The sequence below is a fragment of the Staurois parvus genome, unplaced genomic scaffold (genome assembly GCF_062004578.1).
Source record: "Staurois parvus isolate SC_StPar_1 unplaced genomic scaffold, SC_StPar_1.0 ptg002967l, whole genome shotgun sequence".
In the NCBI taxonomy this organism is placed as follows: domain Eukaryota; kingdom Metazoa; phylum Chordata; class Amphibia; order Anura; family Ranidae; genus Staurois; species Staurois parvus.
In genome coordinates, this window is record NW_028320763.1 from 37,347 (window position 1) to 59,605 (window position 22,259).

Sequence of the window (22,259 nt, forward strand, 5' to 3'; positions counted from 1 at the left end):
CAGCACATTGTAAACTTACGGATTGGCTGAGACTTCCAGAGACGGGTCAGGGAGATGTCAGCCATTGGGGGGGAGTGGTGTCACTGAGCTGCACGCGTCTGCGGCCAAACGTATGAACAGATCCGCTCCATGCCGAGAGACCAAATCTAAAGCCTTGATTATCTGGAAATGTCACGAGGCGGCGCTACGTCAGGAATGCAAAGAGGCGGGAACATTTCCAAACCACCTGATAGCCGGAACCTGGACAATGTCTGCCGACACCAAAACTAAAAAAAAAATTAGCAGAACCCAAAATCAAGTCTCCGAACCCCCGTCCATTGGGAAAGTTTCCATATCTTCTACCCCGAGCCCATATCTGCTCCATAATCAGTGGCGTCTGTCTGTATTCCAAGGCGGGAAGTTCATTGTGTGCCCTTCGTGCCCACTCCCAGCTTCTCCTTAAAGGTTCTGAATGCTCAGGGGGGGCGGGAAGGATTGGCAATGGTGACCACAGGTATTGGACAAAAAATAAAGAAAGTGCACCATTCAGATGCCTCATGGAACGATGTCTCCACCAAAATGGTTGCATTGGCGACTGGTGGTGCTGGTTAGCTCATCAAGCTCCATGTGGACTACAAGAAAATGGCGCCCATCCACCCTCAGAACTAGTACACTGTAAACTTACGGATTGGCTCAGAAATAATGAGCAGAACCCAAAATCAAATTTCCGAACCCTCGTCCATTTCCATATCTTCTACCCCGAGCCCATATCTGCTCCATAATCAGTGGCGTCTGTCTGTATTCCAAGGCGAGAAGTTCATTGTGTGCCCTTCCTGCCCACTCCCGGCTTCTCCTTAAAAGTTCTGAATGCTCAGGGGGGGGCGGGAAGGATTGGCAATGGTGACCACAGGTATTGGCCAAAAAATAAAGAAAGCGCACGATTCAGATGCCTCAAGGAGCACCAAAATGGTTGCATTGGCGCCTGGTGGTGCTGGTCAGCTCATCAAGCTCCATGTGGACTACAAGAAAATGGCGCCCATCCGCCCTCAGAACCAGCACATTGTAAACTGGTTAGTAAATGCAAATACAGTTGTGGCCAAAATTATTCAACCCCCACTGAAATTGAGTGTTTTGGCCAGTTTGACATTGCTTTTGATCATTCAGTCATCTTGCTTACATTTACATTAAAGAGGCACTTGTAGGTCAGACAAATATAACATAACAGTTATAATGAAATAACCACAAATGTCTTTTCTGTGCTCACAGCATTATCAGTTTTATTCAACCCCCAAGTGACATTCAATCTTAGTACTTAGTACAGCATCCTTTTACAGTTATAACAGCTTTTAAACGTGAAGCATAGCTTGACACAAGTGTCTTGCAGCGATCTACGGGTATCTTCGCCCATTCTTCATGGGCAAAGGCCTCCAGTTCAGTCACATTCTTAGGCTTGCGCACTGCAACTGCTTTCTTTAAGTCCCACCAGAGGTTCTCAATCGGATTTAAGTCTGGTGACTGCGATGGCCACTCCAAAATGTTCCAGCCTTTCCTCTGCAACCATGCTCTAGTGGACTTGGAGGTATGCTTGGGATCATTGTCCTGTTGAAAGGTCCAACGTCTCCCAAGCCTCAGGTGTGTGACGGACTGCATCACGTTTCCATCCAATATCTCCTGGTACTGAAGAGAATTCATGGTACCTTGCACACGCTGAAGCTTCCCTGTACCTGCAGAAGCAAAACAGCCCCAAAGCATGATTGACCCTCCACCATGCTTCACAGTAGGCAAGGTGTTCTTTTCATCATAGGCCTTGTTCTTCCTCCTCCAAACATAGCGTTGATCCATGGGCCCAAACAGTTCTAATTTTGTTTCATCAGTCCACAGAACACTATCCCACAACTTTTGTGGTTTGTCCACATGGCTTTTGGCATACTGCAGTCGACTCTTCTTATTCTTTGGAGACAGCAAGGGGGTACGCCTGGGAGTTCTGGCACGGAGGCCTTCATTACGCAGTGTGCGTCTTATTGTCTGGGCTGAAACTTCTGTACCCACATCTGACAAATCTTTTCTCAGTTCCTCAGCAGTCACACGGGGACTTCTCTCCACTCTACGCTTCAGGTAGCGCACAGCAGTCGAAGTCAGCATCTTCTTTCTGCCACGACCAGGTAGCGTTTCAACAGTGCCCTTTGCCTTGAATTTGCGAATGATGCTTCCTAAGGTGTCTCTTGGTATGTTTAACATCTTTGCAATCTTCTTATAGCCATTGCCCTTCCTGTGAAGAGAAATCACCTCTTCTCTTGTCTTCCTGGACCATTCTCTTGCCTTCACCATGTTTGTAACCACACCAGTAAATGTCTAGAAGGAGCTGAGTATCACAGTCATTTTAAAGCTGCCTAATTGGTGCTTATTATGCTTGATTGCTGCTCGGTGACATCCACAGGTGTTTTCAATACCTGATGGAAAGCACCTGTATGAACCTCTGTTCTTCAGAGTGGTAGTCTTTAAGGGGTTGAATAATTGTGGCAATGAAGAAACCACATAAGAACCATTTACTACTGTATTACATAAACAATTGATGTCATTTTAGTTGCATTTGGGTAGTTACAACGTCCTTGTAGGATTTGATTCTGAATACAATTCCAAATGTACACTATAGTCCCTAAACCCCTTTACAGCATTGGGGGTTGAATAATTTTGGCCACAACTGTATGAGGTTTCAACTCTTATCCCCTACCCCTGGGAGAATTGCATAACGCGTTTCGTCCATGTGGGGTAGAGGCCTCTGATTTAGCCCCGTGTGGGTGAAACGCGTTAATGGAATTTCCCACAGGTGGGGGATGAGAGCTGAAGCCATTTACACTCATATTGGGATTTGCTTAAAAAGATTACAGTGTGCCGATTTTGAGTGCCGATGGGCGCTGTTTTCTTGGAGTCCACTGCGACTGGCCAAAAAACAAAGAAAGCGTACCATTCAGATGCCTCACGGAACGATGTCTCCACCAAACTGGTTGCATTGGCGACTGGTGGTGCTGGTCAGCTCATCAAGCTCCATGTGGACTACAAGAAAATGGCGCCCATCCGCCCTCAGAACCAGCACATTGTAAACTTATTAGTAAATGCAAAATATGAGGGTAAATGGTTTCAGCTCTTATCCCCTACCCCTGGGAGAATTGCAGAACGCATTTCTCCCATGTGGGGTAGAGGCCTCTGATTTAGTCCATTCAGATGCCTCACGGAACGATCTCTCCGCCAAACTGGTTGCATTGATGACTGGTGGTGCTGGTCGGGATAGCCCACCAAGCTCCATGGGGACTACACTGTAAACTTGTTAGTAAACGCACATATGAGGGTGAATAGCTACAGCTCTCATCCCCTACCTGTGGGAGAATCACATGACGGGTTTTGCCCACGTGGGGCCTAATCAGAGGCTTCTGCCTCTGATTAAGCCCCACGTGGGCGAAACGCGTTAGTGGATTCTCTCACGGGTGGGGGATGAGAGCTGAAGCCATTTACCCTCACATTTGGATTTACCTAATAAGGTTAGTGTGCCGATTCTGACTGCAGATGGGGCGCCATTTTCTTGTGGTCCACTGTGATTGGGTGTCATGGTGGTCACATGATTGGGAGCCAGTCCTGCTGCGCATGGACCAAGACCACTCAGTCTCTGTGCTGGGAGTGCTCAGTGAGCTAGCTCTCAGCGCAGAAACGTCAGCCGCCCACTGACGAATATGTGCGGCGTGTGGGTGTTGAAGCCCACCGATTTGCTGCCGCACATGTGTTACACGGGCAGCAACATGTTAAAGTGCACGTCTAGCAAAAAAAAAGTAGTACAATACATGCACATTTCCACATGTTGTATCCCTGAGAAAATACCTGCAGATCCAGCAGAGATCCAATGAGAGACGAACTTCCTGTTTGGCCTGACAACACACCTCCTGTACTGCAGTAAATCTAAGCAGTGTTGTCAGCCCCACCCACTTCTCCTCTGCTAGACTACAGAACACTTCTCTCTGCTTGTCTTCATAACTTCATAACAGAAGGGGGAGGAGTTCTGTAGTACAGTAAACGCAGGTGTGGGGTATAAGTAAACTCCATTATTTTTTAGGCGCCACCTATTGGCACATTATTGAAGTCCTCCAGCGCTGCGGTGGCATCAATCCAGCGGGTCTCGGGAGCTTCCATCGTCACCCAGTCTTCCTTCCAGGTTCAATGTCTTCGGCTGCCCGAATGGCCGGGCCGCGATGACGTCGCTCCCCACGCATGTGCACGGGAGTCACATTACAGCAGGACAGATCAGGAGGCGGTAGGGTCTCTTCCCCCTGCCTGTCAGCATTTTTTTGGGGAGAGTTTATACCACTTCAAAGGTCTTTTTGAAACATTTACGGGTTAAGAGCATCAAATACTTCCAACGCATTTCGAAGGGAAAACACTTCCCTCCTTCTTCAGGGTTCAAGCACTGGATGTTATCAGAATGAGCTGCAATAGAAGACCTAATAGAGGACTTGATAAAGATCGTCATTTCTTAATGGCACTATAGACTGCCAGCTGGGTATCAGACTGAGGAGGACTGAGCCGGGGTGACAACGCTGCTTGGGTATATAGTGCTGCAGTGGCAGATTGGGGACCAAATCTATAGTGTCCTGTCCCACCTACTGTATATGTATTTCTGCTGTTATATTGAATTATATCAGGTTACTAGTGTTCTGATGTATGCTCACAAAGTGGTTTAGGGCCACTACATCTTGTTTACTTATGCAATTTGGTTTCTCCCTCCGTCCCCCCTCCTGTTTAGGTTTAGTTAGTTCAGTTTTGGCTAGAGCCTTCCATAGGGAGATGACCTTAGGACCCCCATCATTTCCCATGTTCCCGCAGTCAGTGGTAGCTGTTTGCAGAGAGAGGGCTTAGGAAAGTCATTGTCTTCTTACAATACAAAAGAGAGGAAAAACATCCTCTGTACTTCACCTACCTGGAGAAAAATACCTGCTACATCGGTGTCTTACTGAAGAGTTAAGCTGCCTGTGGATAGTGCCATGTCAGCAGGTGACTATACAGTCACAATATACTAGGTTTGAGGAGGTATGTCAATGCTTAATGCGGCATTTGAAACGGAACACATAATGGTACTCTGGCACCCCCGGGATGCCACGCCCAAGGTGCACATGATGCTGATCCTAGCCCATGGCCACACTTAGCAGACCCATTCAAACCAGGAGGGAATGGGCTCCTCAGAATTTTCCACACTGAGCAAGCACTCCCAACCTCAGTCTTATGTTGTTCAGTTTCCTGAACCCGAGGAGAGATGATCTTAGGACCCCCATTACACTGGACAGAGTACTCCACAGCCAGCAATCCCTGCCATAAGACTGGAATAACGATGGACCTAATCCGTGATACCGATACTGAATCCGTGATACCGATACTGAATCCGTGATACCGATACTTAATCCGTGATACCGATACTGAATCCGTGATACCGATACTGAATCCGTGATACTGAATCCGTGATACTGATACTGAATCCGTGATGCCGATACTTGATCCGTGATGCCGATACTGAATCCGTGATACCGATACTGAATCCGTGATACCGATACTGAATCCGTGATACCGATACTGAATCCGTGATACCGATACTGAATCCGTGATACCGATACTGAATCCGTGATACCGATACTGAATCCGTGATACCGATACTTAATCCGTGATACCGATACTGAATCCGTGATACCGATACTGAATCCGTGATGCCGATACTTAATCCGTGATGCCGATACTGAATCCGTGATACCGATACTGAATCCCTGATACCGATACTTAATCCGTGATACCGATACTGAATCCATGATACTGAATCCGTGATACTGAATCCGTGATACCGATACTGAATCCGTGATGCCGATACTTGATCCGTGATGCCGATACTTGATCCGTGATGCCGATACTTGATCCGTGATACTGATACTGAATCCGTGATACCGATACTGAATCCGTGATGCCGATACTTAATCCGTGATGCCGATACTGAATCCGTGATGCCGATACTTAATCCGTGATGCCGATACTGAATCCGTGATGCCGATACTGAATCCGTGATGCCGATACTGAATCCGTGATGCCGATACTGAATCCGTGATGCCGATACTTGATCCGTGATGCCGATACTTGATCCGTGATGCCGATACTGAATCCGTGATGCCGATACTGAATCCGTGATGCCGATACTGAATCCGTGATGCCGATACTGAATCCGTGATGCCGATACTGAATCCGTGATGCCGATACTGAATCCGTGATGCCGATACTGAATCCGTGATGCCGATACTGAATCCGTGATGCCGATACTGAATCCGTGATGCCGATACTGAATCCGTGATGCCGATACTGAATCCGTGATGCCGATACTTAATCCGTGATGCCGATACTTAATCCGTGATGCCGATACTTGATCAGTGATGCCGATACTGAATCAGTGATGCCGATACTGAATCCGTGATGCCGATACTGAATCCGTGATGCCGATACTGGATCCGTGATGCCGATACTTGATCCGTGATGCCGATACTTGATCCGTGATGCCGATACTTGATCCGTGATGCCGATACTTGATCCGTGATGCCGATACTTGATCCGTGATGCCGATACTTGATCCGTGATGCCGATACTTGATCCGTGATGCCGATACTTGATCCGTGATGCCGATACTTGATCCGTGATGCCGATACTTGATCCGTGATGCCGATACTGAATCCGTGATGCCGATACTGAATCCGTGATGCCGATACTGAATCCGTGATGCCGATACTGAATCCGTGATGCCGATACTGAATCCGTGATGCCGATACTGAATCCGTGATGCCGATACTGAATCCGTGATGCCGATACTGAATCCGTGATGCCGATACTTAATCCGTGATGCCGATACTTAATCCGTGATGCCGATACTTAATCCGTGATGCCGATACTGAATCCGTGATGCCGATACTGAATCCGTGATGCCGATACTGAATCCGTGATGCCGATACTGAATCCGTGATGCCGATACTTAATCCGTGATGCCGATACTTAATCCGTGATGCCGATACTTAATCCGTGATGCCGATACTTAATCCGTGATGCCGATACTTAATCCGTGATGCCGATACTTAATCCGTGATGCCGATACTGAATCCGTGATGCCGATACTGAATCCGTGATGCCGATACTGAATCCGTGATACCGATACTGAATCCGTGATACCGATACTGAATCCGTGATGCCGATACTGAATCCGTGATGCCGATACTTTATCCGTGATGCCGATACTGAATCCGTGATACCGATACTGAATCCGTGATACCGATACTGAATCCGTGATACCGATACTGAATCCGTGATACCGATACTGAATCCGTGATACCGATACTGAATCCGTGATACCGATACTGAATCCGTGATACTATACCGGATCATAGTCAAAAGACCAAGAAGAGAAGACCAGAAAAACATAAGAACACAGCCCAAACTTATGATTTATCTCCTTACCTGAGATATGAGCCAGTCCACAAGCTTACTGGCTGGGATGACGGACTTGTAGGTCTTCAGGTGGTAGTCACGGTCTCTGGAAGGAGAGGAAACAAAGATGCATTAAATAATATCAGCAGAAGCTTCCAATAATTTTCGTCATAGGAACAAACTCTTCATCCTCCATTAGGGTACATGCAGAACAGCCAGCACTCCACAGTTCTCATTACTAGGGTGACAATACCACCGAGAATGTAAATGTGTCTATTGACATGACATGGCGAATCAGAGAAAGCTGCTATATGTACAGATAACTGCAATTCCACAACTAGAAAGAGGACCTGTCAGCATAACAACACTGTCTCTGCCAAGTGGTGTTGGTCCTGGAACTATGCAAAGGCCATCAGATGGGAGGTCAATCAACCACAGTTCAAGGAACTTTTAGTAACCTCTGAAGGAACCCTTCAGAATGGGAATGTCTATAGCATGGAGAGCTCTCTCCTACATCTACTCCCCTTTATGGAGCTGTCCTGGAATTATAGAGGCACCATCAGATTGGAGGTCAAACAGCCACAGCTCAAGCAATGTCTGGTAACCTCTGAAGGAACTCTTCAAAATGAGAATGTTTACTATTCACCACTGAGGCCACCACTGAGGGATTCTCATCCCCTCATCTGAGTGCACATTCATATCAAGATCCTTCTCTGGGAAGGTGGTGTTCAGATCTGGCAGACTGTAGGTGACATGAAAGGGTTAAACCCAGTGTACCAAGATCCTTCACCAAGAGGGTGGTGTCCAGATCTGCCACGTCTGTAGGTAACATGAAAGCATTAAACCCAATGTACCAAGATCCTTCACCGAAAACGTGGTGTCCAGATCAGGCATGTCTGTAGGTAACATGAAAGGGTTAAAGCCAATGTACCAAGATCCTTCACCGAAAGGGTGGTGTCCAGATCAGGCATGTCTGTAGGTAACATGAAAGGGTTAAACCCAGTGTACCAAGATTCTTCAATGTCAAGGTGGTGTCCAGATCTGGCATGTCTGTAGGTAATGTGAAAGAGTTAAACCCAGCATACCAAGATCCTTTTCCGGGAAGATGGTGTCCAGATCCAGAATGTCTGTAGGTAACATAAAAGGGTTAAGCCTAATGTACCAAGATCCTTCACCAGGTAGGTGGTATACAGATCTGACATGTCTGTAGGTAACATAAAGGTTAAACCCTGCGTACCAAGATCCTTCTCCGGAAAGGTGGTGTCCAGATCCCCAATGTCTGTAGGTAATGTGAAAGAGTTAAACCCAGCATACCAAGATCCTTCACCAGGAAGGTGGTGTGAAGATCTGGGATGTCTCTAGGTAACATGAAGTGGTTAAGCCCAGCTATTCTCATCCTGTAGTAAGATGCTATTTCTGTACCATCAGCAGGAGGACCTGTTAATGGAAGATTCTTATTAATTACTCCACTTCAGAGGTGAGAAAATTCTCAGTGTAATTATCTTCCAGTAATAGAACATCCCCCATCTCTTTCCTGAAAAGAGGATGCAGCCATTGTTAACACTTTTCATTGCCAGTACAAAAGAAGAGAAACTCTGCGACAAAAGGCCAACAAAATGCACAATTAATCCATGGTGGTGACACAAAAAGATCAATCTTCCATTTTTCTCCCCAAAAACACCAACCACCCCGGGGCGTGTCATGATTACCTGAAGTGTATTTCCTTTGTTTCCATAAACTCCCATCAAAAAGGGAGAAGGAAAAGACCCAGGAGGCCCCGTGAGAGATCATTATGGTGTAGAAACTGGGAAAGATGACTAGATACAATGCTGAAGATGATAGTTATAATATAATAAATAATAATAATAATGAAGATTGTTCCACTTGAGAGGTTGCTGAACCCCTCTGTAGAGGTCAGACTATCTGGAGGCTCAGCAAGCGGAGAATAAGGCCATCTCCATGCAGGCATAGTCGCTCTCTACAATGGGTAACCCAGAAAATCCTATCAACAGCACTCTGGGGATCCCTTTTCATCAATGAGTTTGCATTCACTTGCAATGCCTTTGAACTTGCTAGAGCACTTGACTACTCCAGGAAGAGTGAGTTCCCTAGCGCAGCTCCCTCCCTCCTTGTGAACCAAAGCCCTCCTTTTCTTCTGGGAATATCTAATAACGGTCTGTGCTGACCTATCTCCTCCACCTCCTTCCCTCACCTCACTACATAACCCTTCATGGAGCTGCCAGGCGGAAAGTGAAGGAAAATAGTATAGAGCAGCATTTCCTCTAACAGAAACCTTTTAAAAATTTCCAGTTCTCGGGGAACCATGGTTAAAAACAATTCACAGAGAGTCAGGGGGAAAAATGTCCCTTACATTGGGTGCCAGTGGGAAGAATGTCCCTTACATTGGTGGTCAGTGGGAAGAATGTCCCTTACATTGGGGGTCAGTGGGAAGAATGTCCCTTACATTGGTGGTCAGTGGGAAGAATGTCCCTTACATTGGTGGTCAGTGGGAAGAATTTCCCTTACATTGGGTGCCAGTGGGAAGATTGTCCCTTACATTGGGGGTCAGTGGGAAGAATGTACCTTACATTGGTGGTCAGTGGGAAGAATGTCCCTTACATTGGTGGTCAGTGGGAAGAATGTCCCTTACATTGGTGATCAGTGGGAAGAATGTCCCTTACATTGGTGATCAGTGGGAAGAATGTCCCTTACATTGGGGATCAGTGGGAAGAATGTCCCTTACATTGGGGATCAGTGGGAAGAATGTCCCTTACATTGGGGGTCAGTGGGAAGAATGTCCCTTACATTGGGGTCAGTGGGAAGAATGTCCCTTACATTGGTGGTCGGTGGGAAGAATGTCCCTTACATTGGGGGTCAGTGGGAAGAATGTCCCTTACATTGGTGGTCGGTGGGAAGAATGTCCCTTACATTGGGGGTCAGTGGGAAGAATGTCCCTTACATTGGTGATCAGTGGGAAGAATGTCCCTTACATTGGTGGTCAGTGGGAAGAATGCTCCTTACATTGGTGGTCAGTGGAAAGAATGTCCCTTACATTGGGGGTCAGTGGGAAGAATGTCACTTACATTGGGGATCAGTGGGAAAAATGTCCCTTGCATTGGGGATCAGTGGGAAGAATGTCCCTTGCATTGGTGGTCAGTGGGAAGAATGTCCCTTACATTGGTGGTCAGTGGGAAGAATGTCCCTTACATTGGTGGTCAGTGGGAAGAATGTCCCTTACATTGGTGGTCAGTGGGAAGAATGTCCCTTACATTGGTGATCAGTGAGAAGAATGTCAATTACATTGGGGGTCAGTGGGAAGAATGTCCCTTACATTGGTGGTTAGTGGGAAGAATGTCCCTTACATTGGTGATCAGTGGGAAGAATGTCCCTTACATTGGTGGTCAGTGGGAAGAATATCCCTTACATTGGTGATCAGTGGGAAGAATGTCCCTTACATTGGGGGTCAGTGGGAAGAATGTCCCTTACATTGGTGGTCAGTGGGAAGAATGTCCCTTACATTGGTGGTCAGTAGGAAGAATGTCCCTTACATTGGTGATCAGTGGGAAGAATGTCCCTTACATTGGGGGTCAGTGAGAAGAATGTCCCTTGCATTGGTCAGTGGGAAGAATGTCCCTTACATTGGTGGTCAGTGGGAAGAATGTCCCTTACATTGGTGGTCAGTGGGAAGAATGTCCCTTACATTGGTGGTCAGTGGGAAGAATGTCCCTTACATTGATGATCAGTGGGAAGAATGTCCCTTACATTGGGGGTCAGTGGGAAGAATGTCCCTTACATTGGTGATCAGTGGGAAGAATGTCCCTTACATTGGTGGTCAGTGGGAAGAATGTCCCTTACATTGGTGATCAGTGGGAAGAATGTCCCTTACATTGGTGGTCAGTGGGAAGAATGCTCCTTACATTGGTGGTCAGTGGGAAGAATGTTCCTTACATTGGTGATCAGTGGGAAGAATGTCCCTTACATTGGTGATCAGTGGGAAGAATGTCCCTTACATTGGTGGTCAGTGGGAAGAATGTCACTTACATTGGTGGTCCGAATACCACCCTAGCAGAAAGCGAAGATTATTGGTGTCATGCAGCTGGCTCTGCCAAGCCGTATTGAGCCTAGGGGCTATGCCGGCACCATCAAATGGGAGATCATCCAGCCACAACTCAAGGAACTCCAGAAAACCCCTGAGTCTAGAGGAACCTCGGGTCCCATGAAACCCTGGTGTAGAATAGCTGGTATAGAGTGTCAATTGAGTGACAGCTTTTGGGCTGCTGACTTCACATCCAAGATGGCAGCACCCAATGTGCAATAAATAACGAAATGCCCAGATAATTCAATGGGAAGGTTTTGGTTGAAAGTAATGGTTAAAACAACACACGAATGAGAAGGAAGACAGAAACGTCTGCAGATACTGGACAGAAATGTGTGGTCCTGAAAGATCAAAGAACAGGATGTTTATAAGTTATCTGAAGACATAAAATGTTCTATAGTGATGATTACGGGGGACCCCTTCCCAAATATTCCTCCTACCAATAACGAGTTCACAAAGAAGGGCCTGAGATTCAGGAAGACTAATGCAGGTGGCAGATCAGTTTGGGATATGCCGGTACATGGCTCTCATAGCCGCCCCCACACAGCGCTGCGCCAGGCTTACAATCCTCTAACACAATACCGGATGACGGAGATCCACATTATCTGATGGGCTTCACCCCAAGGTGGTTTAATCCCAGAACTCCCTGGCCGTGCTCATGTAAACAGAATGGGAGAAGCTGCCGGATCATGTTTTTGTGGGATGGAAGGATTGCCTGAGTCATCATCAAACACTGGCACCTCTGGTTGCACCAACACTGGAATTCTGCTTCTAAAGCAAAAGTGTTCCGGGGCCAAACCTCAGACAGACGCCACCTTGTTCACACTGCCGGACCTGGGACTGAATGGAAAAATGAGCTGGCAGGGCTCAGGATGCAAAAGGGAACTCCTCACTACGCAAATATCTTCTTCTTGGATTACCAGAAAATGTTCTCCACCCCAACTACAGAACCAGGTACATCATATACACAACAGATATGTTCCCAGCACATGGGACAAATGGCATCAGGCTGCGAAATATATACGAATGAGGCTACTGGCCCATGCCAGTCATAGCTGCCAACATGTGAACCATTCCCAGACACTGGGTGGAAATGTACATATCCCGTACCATACCGCCAAGGAGGTCACGCAACATGTACCACCAATCAGGACTATTACCAGATCACATACGGAATTTTTTACATTTTAAAAGGCATCCTGACAGTAATACAGATCCCGCAATTCACTGACAGATGATGGGGAAGGAAATGTGCAGAGCAACCAAGACTCTATGGTACTAGAGGATAGCAGGTCATTTCAAGGGACAAAACCAGGGCCAATTCCATGGACACAATGAGGCCCACTTCCAAGGAGAGAAGCGGGGTAATTTCCAAGGTGAAAACTAGGGGTACTTCCATGGGAAGAACCAGGGCCATTTCCATGGACAGAGCAGGACCAGGGTCATTTCCATAGACAGAAGGGAATTTCTGTGGACAGAACTAGGGCATTTCATTGGACGGGACCAGCACCACTTCCATAGATGGGACCAGGACCACATCCATGGACAGAACCAGGACCACATCCATGGACAGAACCAGGGCCATGTTCATGGACAGAACCAGGGCCATTTCCATGGACAGAGCAGGACCAGGGTCATTTCCATAGACAGAAGGGAATTTCTGTGGACAGAACTATGGCACTTCATTGGACGGGACCAGCACCACTTCCATAGATGGGACCAGGACCACATCCATGGACAGAACCAGGGCCACTTTTATCGACATAACCAGGGCCATTTCCATGGACAGAGCAGGACCAGGGTCATGGATATTAGAAAAAGATTAACTTAAGGGACAACACCAGGGCCTTTTCCATGGACATAACCGGGACAAAACCAGGGTAATCTTCATGGATAGAACCAAGGCCACTTCCATTGAAGAAAGCAGGGCCACTTCCATGGACAGAACCAGGGCCACTTCCATGACAGAACCAGGGCTATTTTCATGAACAAGACCAGGACCACTTCCATGGACAGAACCAGGGCTATTTCCATGGACAGTACCAGGGCTATTTCCATGGACAGAACCAGGGCTATTTCCATGGACAGTACCAGGGCTATTTCCATGGACAGTACCAGGGCTATTTCCATGGACAGTACCAGGGCTATTTCCATGGACAGTACCAGGGCTATTTCCATGGACAGAACCAGGGCTATTTCCATGGACAGTACCAGGGCTATTTCCATGGACAGTACCAGGGCTATTTCCATGGACAGTACCAGGGCTATTTCCATGGACAGAATCAGGGCTATTTCCATGGACAGAACCAGGGCTATTTCCATGGACAGAACCAGAACTATTTCCATGGACAGAACCAGGGCTATTTATATGGACAGAACCAGGGCTATTTCCATGGACAGAACCAGGGCTATTTCCATGGACAGAGCAGGACCAGGGTAATTTCCATAGATATTAGAAATAGGTTAATTTAAGGGACAAAGCCAGGGTACTTTCCATGGACAGAACCAGGGTCTTTTCCATGGACATAACCGGAACAGAATCAGGGCCATTTCCATGGACATAACCAGGACAGAACCAGGGCCATTTTCATGCACATTAGACCCAGGTTCATTTCAGAGACAGAACCAGTACCATTTCCATGGACAAAACAGGGACTATCTTCAAGAGCAGAACCAGAGTCATTTCTACAGACAGGCAATTTCCAGGGAGAGAACCAGAGCCATAGCCATGAAAAATAAAAACAGGTCCTTTTTCAGAGACAGAATCAGGGTACTTTCCATGAACAGAACCAGGTCCATTTGAATGAAAAGAACTGGGGACAAAGCAGAGGACTACAGCAGGAATATATTGGTGATATCTACAACCTTGGTGAGGTTCTTCAGGTTGGAGTCCACTGACTTTGTTAGGAAGGGAAAATATTTAATCATACTTTACAAATGATGGCAAGAAGCCACACACGGATCTGGGCAGAATGGGGTCCTAAGTAAAGTAACAGCTTTGGCCCCCCAGCCCTTCAATTGACAATTGACTTGAAACAGACACATAGAAGTGGCCCCATCAGCATCATCTGTATTGGCCCTATCAGACATCAACTGCCTCCAATACATCCTCTCTTGTAGGGAGACAGCTTTCACCATTTGCCCTATCTGGTTTTCTGCAGGACAAAGGTTGTAGCTGGGGTCCCTAGGACAACCAATTGGGCCCTAGGAGTTCCCTATAACCAGGAATTTCTTTTAAGGGTTCCTCTGGGGTAAAAAGGTTGAGAAGTGCTGCTTTATAGACACCGTGCCTGTGGGGGAACTCCGGAGCTGTTATTATGTATATGAGGCAGACAACAAGAACGAGTTAATAGAGGGGAACTCAAACAGGGAGAAGATTTATAGCGGAGAACAGAACATGAAAAGAACAGGAGGGGACGAAGAATTCACAGGGGGAGATCTGGCCGCTCCTCTGGGTTTAGTGGAGGTCCGGGGTGAGGCCGTCCATCTCTGGCCCTGTCCACCCTCTTTTAGTGAGGACAATTATCAATGAATGATGGAAGTCTATTCATTTATACAACTCTGAGAACATAAACAGTATGGGACTCATAATAGAAACACCCAGAGCTGAGGGCCAGAGGAGCCGGTATCAGAAGGAACCTCCACTTTTCAGTCTTCATTCTCTGGGGGTGTCAGTCTTATATTCAGGAGGAGCATTTTACATTTAAAGTAGAACTCAAAGGCAGTGCATTAGATCTGCAGCATAACCAGCTCACACACAGCTGCACATTTTTGTATTTTTTTGTAGAGGAAATAATCACTAATAATCCCTATCTATAGATGTAATGTGTGTCTCTAGTGACACCACAATAAAAGAGCAGCAAATCTACCATTTCTGGTGTCACCACTCCTGTGCAACTAGACTGCTGAGGATTGTGGTTGGTTACAATGGACTCTGCCAGTGAGGTCACCAAGTATTTGCTGCAAGGACTCCGTCTGGCAAACAAATACACCTCACATGGCTGTGAAGTCTACATCTGCACCTGATGGTGCCACCAGATATTGTATCAGCCAATGTAAGGTCACAGCGCTCCAAATAAAAGTTTCACTGGTTTATTGTGGAAAAAATGTCATATAAGTCAAAGACGGCCTTGTAGTGATCCTTCATCAAAGTCAACATGGTTGTCACTATGACGCCTTGAGGACTATGTCAACCTGTGGACTTTAACACCTTGAGGACTATATCAATATGTGGACTATGTAGTCTTGAGGACTATGTTGCCTTTATGATTATGTCACCTTGAGGACTATGTCAGCCTTTGGACTTTATCACCTTGAGGACTATATCAATATGTGGACTATGTAGTCTTGAGGACTATGTTGCCTTTATGATTATGTCACCTTGAGGACTATGTCAGCCTTTGGACTTTATCACCTTGAGGACTATATCAATATGTGGACTATGTAGTCTTGAGGACTATGTTGCCTTTATGATTATATCACCTTGAGGACTATGTCAACCTGTGGACTTCATCACCTTGAGGACTATATCAATATGTGGACTATGTAGTCTTGAGGACTATGTTGCCTTTATGATTATGTCACCTTGAGGACTATGTCAGCCTTTGGACTTTATCACCTTGAGGACTATATCAATATGTGGACTATGTAGTCTTGAGGACTATGTTGCCTTTATGATTATGTCACCTTGAGGACTATGTCAGACTTTGGACTTCATCACCTTGAGGACTATATCAATATGTGGACTATGTAGTCTTGAGGACTATGTTGCCTTTATGATTATGTCACCTTGAGGACTATGTCAGCCTTTGGACTTTATCACCTTGAGGACTATGTTACCATGTGGGCTATGTAGTCTTGAGGACTATGTTGCCTTTAGGAATATGTCACATTGAGGACTATATCAACCTGAGGGCTTTATCACCTTGAGAAGTTGAAGTATGTCAACTTGTGGTCTATCTTGTCTGGAGGACAATATTGCCTTTAGGAATATGTCACTTTGAAGACTATGTAAACCTAAGGTCTTTATCACCTTGAGAATTTTGACAACTTGTGGACTATCTCGGCTGGAGGACTAGGTTGCCTTTAGGATTACATTGTCTTGAGGACTTTGGCTTCTTGAGGACTATGTCAATTAATGGATTATATCACTTTAAGAACTATGTCACCATGAGCACTATGTAAACTTGAGTACTTTATCACCTTGAGAACTATGTCACCCTGAGCACTATGTAAACTTGAGTACTTTATCACCTTGAGAACTATGTCACCCTGAGCACTATGTAAAATTGAGTACTTTATCACCTTGAGAACTACGGTATGTCAACTTGTGGACTTTCTCCTTTGGAGGACTATGTTGCCTTCAAGCTTATATCACCTTGAAGACTAAGGAACCTTAAGGACTATTTAAATTTATGGATTGCGTCAATTTGTGGATTATGTCACCTTGTGTCAACTTGTGGACTATGTCAACATAAGATCTGTGTTGCCTTGAGAACCAAGTCACCCTGAAGACTATCTGACTTTGATGAAGGGACCTTGTGGTGTCCTGAAATGTCAGCAGTCTGTGACTTAACGTGACATTTTTATATGAATAAACATGTGAAATGCATATTTGGAATACTGGAACTTCACATCTCCTGATGTGGCATCCAAAATGGTGTCACAAGAAATGTTTCCACTATGAGCAGCCAATGTCATTTCTTCTCTTTGTAATGTACAAAGTCTTTCATTATTGTTAATAATTAGGGAGACCCTACAGCGCGGTCACAGTAGATGTATAGAGAACAGTTTATAGTGAATTCGCCTTCAGGAGTCAGTTCACTAAACCCTCACTTATCATCTTGTAACATTGCAGATACACAGTCCCGATTGTTGCTTTGTGGTGGTCTTATCCCTTTATCCAGATTTATCTCCTTCATGTCAGAATTTCCCTGACTGATCTGATTATGGTAATTGTAACTGATAAGATGACCTCACCATGGCTCTTGTTATCATGACAATGCCGTCTCCTCTGTTACTGTCTCAGTTGCGGGGTGGGGGGCGTGGGGGTGGGGGTTGAGCTACGGGGAGTAGACCCTCATAATCTCCATGTGCCCTCAGCTGTGTGTCCACAACATGTAAGACCACCAGAAATACCCATTAACCTTTCCTGTGGGTCATCGAATCTTGCTATTAAATTTGAAAAAAAAATTCAGCCTATCAAAATTTTAAAACGAAGGTTGTGATGCTAAAATAAAGAAAAGGAGAAAGTAGAGGGACTGGTAAAAATAAAAAACAACAAAAAATGTGCAAAAGGCAAGTGATTTTCCTGGTTCTACCACTTGTATGCTGCCATGGATTGGGGCCAGGAAAGGAAAATTCCGGTAAGTATTTGATACAATTTTCCATTTTCCTTACCATAGGCAATAATAAATCAGGTCTGAGCTGAGTGATGTCAATGAACAAGAGGGGTGGAACCGCGGGAAGATGTTACAAAGTGGCAAATCCTTCTACAAAATATATTGAATTGGGTGGATTTCATGTTGGGTAAAATTTTGGTAAAAAAATGAGCAGAGCAATACGTAGACCAGCTTCATATATAGGTGGAACGGTGGACTGGGGACAAGGCAATGTTGATGAACAGCTCCGGGTTCCATAATGAGGGTAAGACAGAGGAGGTGACAACCAATGACTGATCATCACCCCATAAAACAAAACCTTCCACGGAAAATCCTTCCACCCGTGAGACCCAATCCACCAACTTCACCAGAAACTCTTCTGTCTGCAGGGTATGATCTAACTCACCACTGCATCTGCCAGCAAGTAGGACTTCCCCAATCTACCCACACAAAATTCACTACAGATAATCACAGTCCCTGTGAACCTTCAAGCGTATGTCTGGGAATGACCCAAATTTACTCCCCAACTATCCCTCCTGATCATGCTCCAGCATTCTTTTTTTTTTTTACTTGGTTCCTGTAGTGAGAAATAGTGTTTAATATTATCACCAGGCTCGTAACATTCTTTGTGAGGACAGCACATGGCCAGAACTACATCTCCCAAGAGCCCTTTCCCTAAGCAGAGTATGTGGGAGGGATTTTAGGAGTCATATCGTATACATGTGGAAAGGAATACAGAGGGGGCGGGGTAGGTGAAGTTCTGTAGGCGGGGCTGACAACAGAGGGCTGTCTCAGCTCAGGGGTTCCCCACTATAAACATGCCCTGATGTACCGCACACAACGGCACGATGACGTCTTTTTTTGGCACTTACTTGACAACTGGTGTGAGCAGGCTGTGCAGGCGGCAGTACAGGCGGACACCCTGGGGAGGGAGAGGAGACAAGATGAGTATTTAGGATGAGGAGAGCTGAGAGTACACCACGGGGCTCATTCCATAAAACACCGCAGGAGCCGTGGCGCAGTACACGTCCGCTTTCTGTGAGTCGTCTGATGGGTGGAAATAAAAACATCAAAGCAATAAATGAGATGAAACCACATAAAATGATCATATAAACCCCGGGGGAGGGGGAGGGGAGGGGGGAGGGGCATACTGGTAGTGATGCGTCAGCACCCGGTCACATTCGTACATCCCAGTCTACTGGAGCACTCCGTCCAATCAGCTAATGGCATTCCGAGAAACACAGGGAATCATAGGGACCTGCCGTGTGCTATGCATTCTGGGAGATATTACAGGGGCTCTCCACCCAGAAGCAGTGTCTTGTACATCCTGGGGAGTTAGCTTCCTACATCCCACACACATCCGGAGGGGTTCCCCCACTGCCTCATGGATCATTGATGAGATCGAAGAAGCATGAACACCTCAAACTGTGTGGGAACAGGAAGGTCTTACCACCGAAGTTCCCATTGGCCAACTCCACCTAGAAATGAAATGTACTGGATGGATGGATGGATGAGTAAACCGGGACGAGTGATTGGTCAGTGATGGCGCTGGGCTGCAGATTGTGGCCTCTCACCTTTGACATGATGTCCTCCAGCTCACTCCTGGCTTTGTATGTCCCATCGTCATACCGGAAGCGATACAGAACTTGCTCGTTCTTAAACTGGTGCTTGTCTGAAACTGAGGAGACCAGGAATGATTAATGATGGGGATCCATAACACGTGATGGCTCTACAGGTACTGACACCATAGGTAGTGACACCATGGATAGTGACACCATAGGTAGTGACACCATAGGTAGTGACACCATAGGTAGTGACACCATAGATAGTGACACCATAGGTAGTGACACCATGGATAGTGACACCATAGGTAGTGACACCATAGGTAGTGACACCATAGATAGTGACACCATAGATAGTGACACCACAGGTAGTGACACCACAGGCAATGACACCACAGGCAATGACACCATAGGTAATGACACCATAGGTAATGACACCATAGATAATGACTCTATAGGTATTAACACCATAGGTATTGACACCATAGGTAGTGACACCACAGGCAATGACACCATAGGTAATGACACCATAGGTAATGACACCATAGATAATGACTCTATAGGTATTAACACCATAGGTATTGACACCATAGGTAGTGACACCACAGGCAATGACACCATAGGTAATGACACCATAGATAATGACTCTATAGGTATTGACACCATAGGTATTGACACCATAGGTATTGACACCATAGGTAGTGACACCATAGGTAGTGACACCACAGGTACTGACACCATAGGTAGTGACACCATAGGTAGTGACACTACATGTAATGACACCACAGGAAATGACACCATAGGTAGTGACACCATAGGTAGTGACACCACAGGCAATGACACCATAGTGACACCACAAGCAATGACACCATAGATGGTGACTCTATAGGTAATGACACCATAGGTAGTGACACCATAGGCACTGACACCATAGGCACTGACACCATAGGTACTGACACCATAGGTAATGACTCCACAGGTAATGACACCACAGGTAATGACACCATAGATAGTGACACCACAGGTAATGACACCATAGGTAATGACACCATAGGTAATGACACCATAGGTAATGACTCCACAGGTAATGACACCATAGATAGTGACACCACAGGTAATGACACCACAGGTAATGACACCACAGATAGTGACACCACAGGTAATGACACCATAGGTAATGACTCTACAGGTAATGACACCATAGGTAATAACTCCACAGGTAATGACACCACAGGTACAGTCCACCGGTAAGGACTCCACAGGTAATGGCTTCATGGGTGATGCTTCCTGATGCATCTACAGGACAGGAAGTGAAGGGAAGTCTCCCCAACGGGACAGCTAAGAATAAACGGGGGAAGGGTTTTCACCATCTCCTGCTCCACCCAATATTATACACAGTATGTACACTAATGTCCTCATCTCTGCCCCTCATACATGTAAAGGACCCGCACACGTGAAGCCAGCATTTCCGTGTATCAGAAGAATGTGATGAATAATGAAGACGATATAAATATTTAATGGTGTCAACTTTTCATTTCTCAGATGTGGAGGGGATCAGAATGCAGAATGGATAGCAAAGGGAAGGACACCCCAGAGAACGAAGGAGCATGGAGCCAACGTCCATTCCTTGTGTATGACGATAACATGAGCGAACGTCTACTTTGTATGTTTGTATGTTCCCATTCACATGTAAAAACTGCTGCTTATCTTTTTTTCCGTTTTTTTTTTTAAAAAGTGAAAAAAAAATCCTGCTTTGCTTTCCCTTTCTATCTAAAATCAAGGAGGGGGCTGGGCAGTGCTACTTACTATTATTAACCCTGTGTGTGCTAAGCTGGCAGATCTCATTATCAGCTGTAAACTAGATGTACAGGAATGTCAGTCCTAACAAAGGGTTAAAGATCTCAAGGACTCAAGTACTAAACGCATTTCAGTCCAGTCTGTCCGGAGGTGTCCCTAGACAAGCACTTTGTACATTGTGAACAACCCCGGCTGCCAACAGAGTCCTATGTTTAAACCTTTGCCAAGGAAACAACTAAAAAGGTGAAAAGGTGCGATATTATTATTGTTATTATTATTATTGATATTATTATTATTATTATTGTTATTATTATTATTGTTATTATTATTATTGTTATTATTATTATTATTATTATTATTGTTGTTATTATTATTATTATTATTGTTATTATTATTATTGTTATTATTATTGTTATTATTATAATTATTGTTATTATTGATATTATTATAATTATTGTTATTATTGATATTATTATTATTATTGTTATTATTATTATTGTTATTATTATTATTATTATTATTGTTTTTATTATTATTGTTGTTATTATTATTATTATTGATATTATTATTATTGATATTATTATTATTATTATTGTTATTATTATTATTATTATTGTTTTTATTATTATTGTTATTAGTATTGTTGTTATTATTATTATTATTATTTGTATTATTGTTATTATTATTATTGTTATTAGTGTTGTTATTATTATTATTATTATTGTTATTATTGTTATTATTATTATTATTGTTGTTATTATTATTATTGTTGTTATTATTATTATTATTATTATTATAATTATTATTATTGATATTATTATTTTTATTATTGTTGTTGTTATTATTGTTGTGGTTATTATTATTATTGTTATTATAATTATTGTTGTTATTATTATTGTTGTTATTATTATTATTATTGTTATTATTATTGTGGTTATTATTATTATTATTGTTGTT

General features: G+C 44.8%; 1 protein-coding gene across 1 annotated transcript in view; it reads right to left on the reverse strand.

The window, feature by feature from the left end:
* The window catches only part of LOC149428789 (phosphatidylinositol 3,4,5-trisphosphate-dependent Rac exchanger 1 protein-like), a 97,747-nt gene that overhangs the window by 35,882 nt on the left and 39,606 nt on the right, over window positions 1–22,259 (reverse strand). Inside the window, exons 7-9 of the mRNA XM_089666997.1 lie at window positions 19,518–19,621; window positions 18,816–18,865; window positions 7,498–7,573 (exon numbers count right to left, since the gene is read on the reverse strand). Coding sequence (XP_089523123.1) covers window positions 7,498–7,573; window positions 18,816–18,865; window positions 19,518–19,621 — 230 coding nt within the window. The remainder of the gene's footprint in view (window positions 1–7,497; window positions 7,574–18,815; window positions 18,866–19,517; window positions 19,622–22,259) is intronic.